The sequence below is a fragment of the Octopus bimaculoides genome, chromosome 10, assembly GCF_046866305.1.
Source record: "Octopus bimaculoides isolate indiv1 chromosome 10, ASM4686630v1, whole genome shotgun sequence".
Classification (NCBI taxonomy): domain Eukaryota; kingdom Metazoa; phylum Mollusca; class Cephalopoda; order Octopoda; family Octopodidae; genus Octopus; species Octopus bimaculoides.
Genome location: NC_142937.1, coordinates 90,205,912 through 90,212,336, shown reverse-complemented (window position 1 = coordinate 90,212,336; position 6,425 = coordinate 90,205,912). Strand labels below are relative to the sequence as shown.

General features: G+C 36.6%; 1 protein-coding gene across 1 annotated transcript in view; it reads left to right on the top strand.

Annotated features, from left to right (window-relative positions):
• LOC106869412 (cathepsin L-like peptidase) overlaps positions 1-3,695 on the top strand; it is a 12,655-nt gene extending 8,960 nt beyond the window's left edge. The window contains exons 5-8 of the mRNA XM_014915142.3: positions 136-259; positions 1,102-1,199; positions 2,345-2,616; positions 3,554-3,695. Coding sequence (XP_014770628.2) covers positions 136-259; positions 1,102-1,199; positions 2,345-2,616; positions 3,554-3,653 — 594 coding nt within the window. The 3' untranslated portion in view covers positions 3,654-3,695. The remainder of the gene's footprint in view (positions 1-135; positions 260-1,101; positions 1,200-2,344; positions 2,617-3,553) is intronic.
• The last annotated feature ends 2,730 nt before the right edge of the window (positions 3,696-6,425 follow it).

Sequence of the window (6,425 nt, the reverse complement as noted above, 5' to 3'; positions counted from 1 at the left end):
TCATCATCATCATCATCATCATCATCATCATCATCATCATCACCATTGTCATCATCACCATTGTCATCATCATCATTTTCAGCACCTGTACCACTATCAATCCCTATAATTAAATATATTTGCCTATATTCTCAGGCTCAATGTGGTTCTTGCTGGGCATTCTCTACAACTGGTTCTCTGGAAGGACAAATATTTAAGAAAACTGGAAAACTGGTTTCTCTCTCAGAACAAAACTTGGTTGATTGTTCCGGATCATTCGGTAAACCATTTATTAAATCTTGTTTCATTTCTTAGTTATTTTGACAGATCTTTCTGTGGTTTTGTCTTATGAATGTGTTTTTCTTTTAGGATATGCTGATTGAATATTACCGAACTGTAGAAAAGCATTCTTTTGATATCAGTCTAAGATTTATATGTGTGTGTATGTGTCTGTGTATGCGCGTGTACATGTGCATGTGTGTATCTGCATGTATGCATGTGTGTATCTGCATGTATGCATGTGTGTGTGTAGGTACGTGTGTGTGCTTGTGTGTGTGTGTGTGTGTGTGTGTGTGTGTGTGCATGTGCGTGTGTTTGTGTGCATGTATGCATGTGTGTGTGCATGTGCGTGTGTCTGCTTGTGTTTGCGTGCGTGTGTCTTGGCGTGTGTGTATGTATGTGTACGTGCGTATGTGTGTGTGTGTGTGTGTGTGTGTATGTGTGTGTGTGTGTGACTGTGCATGCGTGCATGCTTGGAAGCATTTCTGTCCCATATATGTGAACAGTACTTCAGCATGATTCTAATATGAACTTTGTTGAGGATTAACGACTGATTAAGACTGAAGAAGTTCCTACCTCATTTTTCTCAATACTATTCGAAACTGTTTTCAGTCTGCGAATATATAAAATAGTTTGTTACATTTGGATGTTTGGTTGAGCTTGATCAAAGTATATAACTTCGTGAACACTTGTTAATTGCCCGTGAGACGTCAAAGCAAAACGTTAACTTTATTGAATAAATATTGGGTGATTAATTTCACACACTAAAAATGTGTTTTCCTAGTAAATTGTTGAAATGATTAAAACTGAATCGCTTGTCTTACTGTTTTACACTGTTACCAGGAAATAACGGCTGTGAAGGAGGACTGATGGACAATGCATTCAAATACATCAAGAAGTTTGGCATCGATTCTGAAGCATCTTATCCATATGAAGGAAGAGTAAGTTGGCCTCAGATTATTGTTTCTTTCGTCATTTAGATTTCTTTGCCACAGAGAGCATACCAATCTCATATTGGCACACAGAAATATCGATGTGCGGGTGCGTATGTTTGCACGTATGTGCGTATATGTGTATGTATGTTTGTATGTATGTAGATTTGTGTTGTAAGAATGTGGTTAGACACATATTTGGCAATGGAAACATTCAGATGTGTCTACTGACATTATATAGTCTATCTTGGACGGAGCTACTTTTATCAATAATAATTCTAAGCGATGCAGTTTATGTTTGACTGAGACGACCTCAATAACAAAGATAATGTCGCCTTTTCGCACCGTGTAACATTTTTGCTATTTCGTTTCGAGGAAGCAAACAGAACACCGGTGACATCACACATCACGTACATTTCAGTAACATAGAAAAGATCCAAATCCTAAGATATCAGATAGTTTAACTTAAAAAGAATAACGAATTAGCAAGGTCTGATACGATACTAAATTTTACTTCGTCAACTTCAAAAGAATAGTCGAATTGGATTGAAATGCTCTATGTAGATCACCATTGCATACGAAGCTCAACACGAACTATACTGGATATAACCAATTGGAAGTCTGTTACATAATGTTCTATTAGTGTTGTATAATCCAACTGTACCAGACTTATTTCTTTTAGCCACATCGGGCATGAAACTTGAAGTCATAAGGTGTAAAGGAACTAGAAATAACAAACATGACAATTTTTAGTCTATCTGCTTACATATCAATATATACAGAGTAGAAGGAGGGTGGAAGTCACATCAGACGCTGGTGTGAAGAGGCACAAAATGCTTTCTTTAGTTCCATGTTTATAGTTTAGATATTGTGAGATGTTATATTGTGACTTTATTCAGACCTATGTCAGATGGTAGTCATTTACTACTATATATTATGTTATATATATCTTAATATATCATGATATAATATACATTATGTGTGTGTGTGTGTGTGTGTGTGTGTGTATGTGTGTGTGTGTGTGTGTATGTGTGTGTGTGTGTGTGTGTGTATGTGTGTGTTATTGTATATATTATACTGCATTCAAATTTGCCATTTCTAAGTCATCATGATATGTTTCACTATGTCGTATTTTTAACTATACCTTACTACAGGACGCCAAATGCCGATACAAGAAAAGTGATGTAGTTGCTACAGATACCGGCTACGTCGATGTCAAATCTATGAGTGAGGACTCTCTACAAAGTGCAGTTGCCAAAGTTGGCCCCATTTCTGTAGCTATCGACGCTGGTCATCTGTCATTCCAGCTCTACAAACACGGCGTTTACAAGGAATCTCGATGCAGTGCCACAGCCCTTGACCATGGTGTGCTTGCTGTTGGTTATGGTACTGATAATGGTCAGGATTATTGGCTCGTGAAAAACAGGTGAGTGTGTTAGTGCTAATTATATATTCACTAAGTACTCATTATTCTAAACATACTTAAATATATATATATATATATATATATCGTGTGTGCGTATGTACATACATGTTTGTGTGAGTGTGTGTGTGTGTGTATTCATAGACATAGATACATATGCACGCCTACACTCGCGCATGCGCGTACACACACACACACACACACACACACACACACACACACACACACATCATCTTCTGCTCTTTTGCTGGCTTCAGTCATTGGGCTATAGACATGCTGGGGTGGAGCCTTGAAAGGTATTGTCGATCAAATCGACCTAATGGACGTTAGAACTTATATTTTAAGACTGGTACTTATTCTATTGGTATATATTTGACTAGAATCTCGTCTGATAGTTCGTTTATTTTTTCTCGGTATATCGGTAATAGTAAAATTCTATGAAACATTAACAAATTTCAGAGGCCAGTGGATTGGTAGAATCGTTAGAAAGTCTGACAAAGTAGCTGGTTCTTTGCGATTTGAGCTTCAGATCCTGCTAAGGTTAACTTTGCCTTTCATCATTCTGGAGTGCAAAGTACTAACTGAATATTGGGATTAAGTTAATCGAATATACTGACCAAACCACTCTAACTTTGAAGATTTGCATCTATTTTGGATATTAATATTGTTTAACTATGGAAATAGTCAATCCTACCGAAGTCGACTTTGTTTCTGGGTCGATAAAATAAAGTACTAATCAAGTATAGAGTGAGATTAACTATATTCGATTACCGTTTCTATCCCCTAAGTATAGAATTTCAGAAACATGTTACACAAAAATACTGAAGAGTTCTTTAATTGCTTTGTTGTTATTTTTAAACATATGCTGATATATGCTAATATATACTAATATATGCTAATATATGCTAGTTTCTACTAACATTGCATTTTATATTTTCAGCTGGGGCGGCAGTTGGGGTGTGAAAGGATACATAAAGATGGCTCGTAACCAAAATAATATGTGCGGCATTGCTACCCAAGCAAGTTACCCGACTGTGTAAACAACAAAATGAATACTTTGATAAATAAAACTATAAATCACATTGAATGAATTGCTTTGGTTTATTTAAAACATTTTCTATCAGAAAACTATCATTTTCTGCTCCTTTTAAATTGTTTTTTACTGATTAAAATAAATAGAATAATGTTTAATTTAAACAAGCGAAACAAAATCTTAATAGAAACCGCAAAAAATGGTGAGAACATCTACTTTAGCCCCACTATTCAGCTTATATTTAGTAACAGATACGACGAAATATTTCCGATTTCATGTTACTAAACGTTTCTCAAACATCAAGGGTAATTTCTTTAACAGAAAGGGAAAAAAATGTTAGTTGTATACAGAACGAAAAGCATGCCAAATAGCAAGCGAACTACAGTCTTCGGCTGAAAGTATTTACAATTCTAACAAATTGAGAATATATCAATTTAATGGGAACTGAATTAAAAAGAAATTCATGGTAATGCATGAGGGATGTACCTATAAACACAGCGCCAGAGCAACGAGAAGAATAATTTAAAGATAGATATACCTAGCTTGAGCATTCTTTCTTCGACCTATATAGAAGGAATACACGTGTTATGTGGCATGCTTGGGGTCAAAAGGAGAAAAATATGAGTTTAAATATTTGGGCAAAAGCAAATAATGTTGCACATTATATAAATTGATTTAGAAAAAGTCATACATTTGGAACCATGTTCAAAGACTGCGGCTGTCTGTCAATATGAGAGTCAAAAATTCTTGCAGTGATGACACTGCTTTCGCATCCTATCTTGACTAGCTGGGGAATGGAACATTTCCTATCAATCAAGAAATTGGTGAATACAAAATATCTATTCCTCCACCGCATTTGATTGACTCTACAAAGTTACAGGACCTTTGTGAAATAGTCTTCAGGGGTATTTATGAGAAATATAGAGAAGGGCTATGGATGAGCAGCAGAACCATCATTACTCCTATAAACAAGGCTGCTGAAGAAGTGAATAAAGTTGTCATGTCGAAACTTCTACCAGGAGATAGTAGAACTTATCGAAGCTGTGACACGTTACACGAAAACGAGACTGGAACTGATCAATGATCTCAATCCATCAGGATTTCCACCACATATTTTGGTTTTGAAGAAGCACTCTTCTGTTATACTGCTCAGAAACTTTGATCCAGCAGGAGATCATTGAAACGAAACACGATATATAGTCTTGAATCTGCACAACCATCTTATTGAAGCAGAAGTAGCCAATGGGACACATGCTGGAATCCGAATAATGTTACCACGAATTTCACTGATCACCACTGAAAACTACCCGTTCTAATTTTCCAGGAAGCAGTTTCTTGTGAAGCCAGCTTTTGGAATAACATCAAACAAATTCTAGGGTCAAACCTTAGAAAAAGTTGGAATTTACCTGCCAACACCTATGTTCAACCATGGCCAGTTCTATGTTGCCAACAGCAGAGTTAGTTTTGGGAACAATGTGCATATATTGGCTTTGGACTCAGAGTATAAGGGTATGAAAGGAATCTACACTGACAACGTTATCTATAAAGAAATTCTTTAAGAAAATTATAGTAAGTTTCACTTTTTACTTTCAAACTACAAAAAGAAGTTTAGATATGTACTAGCTGAATCGACCGCCCAGAGGGCGGTGATTCAGCTATTACATATAAGAATGTTGTATCGTGGTTAAAACATTACACAGTATTTATATAAAACCCAATCTATTAGAAGACGACAACAAACTACTATGAAAATGCATTTTAAAAAGTGCGCGAATAAAGGTACTGGATGGCCATCTTATAACATTTAATGGTCCCGATATTTCGGGTATAAGAAAACTGTTTACAAAGATATACGAGAAACAGATTCACACAGAAAGAGATTACACGTTAAGGTCAGCATTATGACCTTATTTGACAAATTTTGATAGCATAGCTCATTTTGTTCTATTAAACGACATAGAGAAAAAAATTCAAAAACCTCTATTACGAAAATTTAACAACAGATAGTAAAATATTTGGATATGTAGCCTCCATTTTTCTAGTTATTTACGAAATCCAGTAGAGAGTTTGAAAATATATACATCTGCTATGATGATGATATGTGTCGACCAGAAAAGAGTTAGAAAATAAAGTGAACGACAGCAGTTAGCGAGTTTGAAAATACAGCCGCTGTTATTCTAATGGTGCACATTAAATAGTACAAAAAAGTTCTGTTTTGAAATAATTATGGATGACATAAACTGGTTTGAACATAAAGGCGCTGGCGTGGCTGTGTGGTAAGAACCTTGCTTCCCAACCAAATGGTTCCGGGTTCTGTCCAACTGCGTGGCACCTTGGGAAAGTGTCTTCTACTTTAGACTCGGACCGACCAAAGCCTTGCGAGTGGATTTGATAGACGGAAACTGAAAGAAGGCCGTCGTGTGTGTGTGTGTGTGTGTGTGTGTGTGTGTGTGTGTGTGTGTGTGTGTGTGTGTGTGTGTGTGTGTGTGTGTGTTGTGTGTGTGTGTGTGTGTGTGTGTGTGTGTGTGTGTGTGTGTGTGTGTGTGTGTGTGTGTGTGTGTGTATTTGTGTCTGTGTTTGAGTTTGTCCCCTCACCATCGCTTGATGTTGGTGTTTTTACGTTCCCGTAACTTAGCGGTTCGGCAAAAGAACTGATAGTATAAGTACTAGGCTTACAAAGAATAAGTCCTGGGATCGGTTTGTTCAACTAAAGGCGGTGCTTCAGCAAGGCCACAGTCAAGTGACTGAAACAAGTAAAAAAACAGTACATAACCATTGA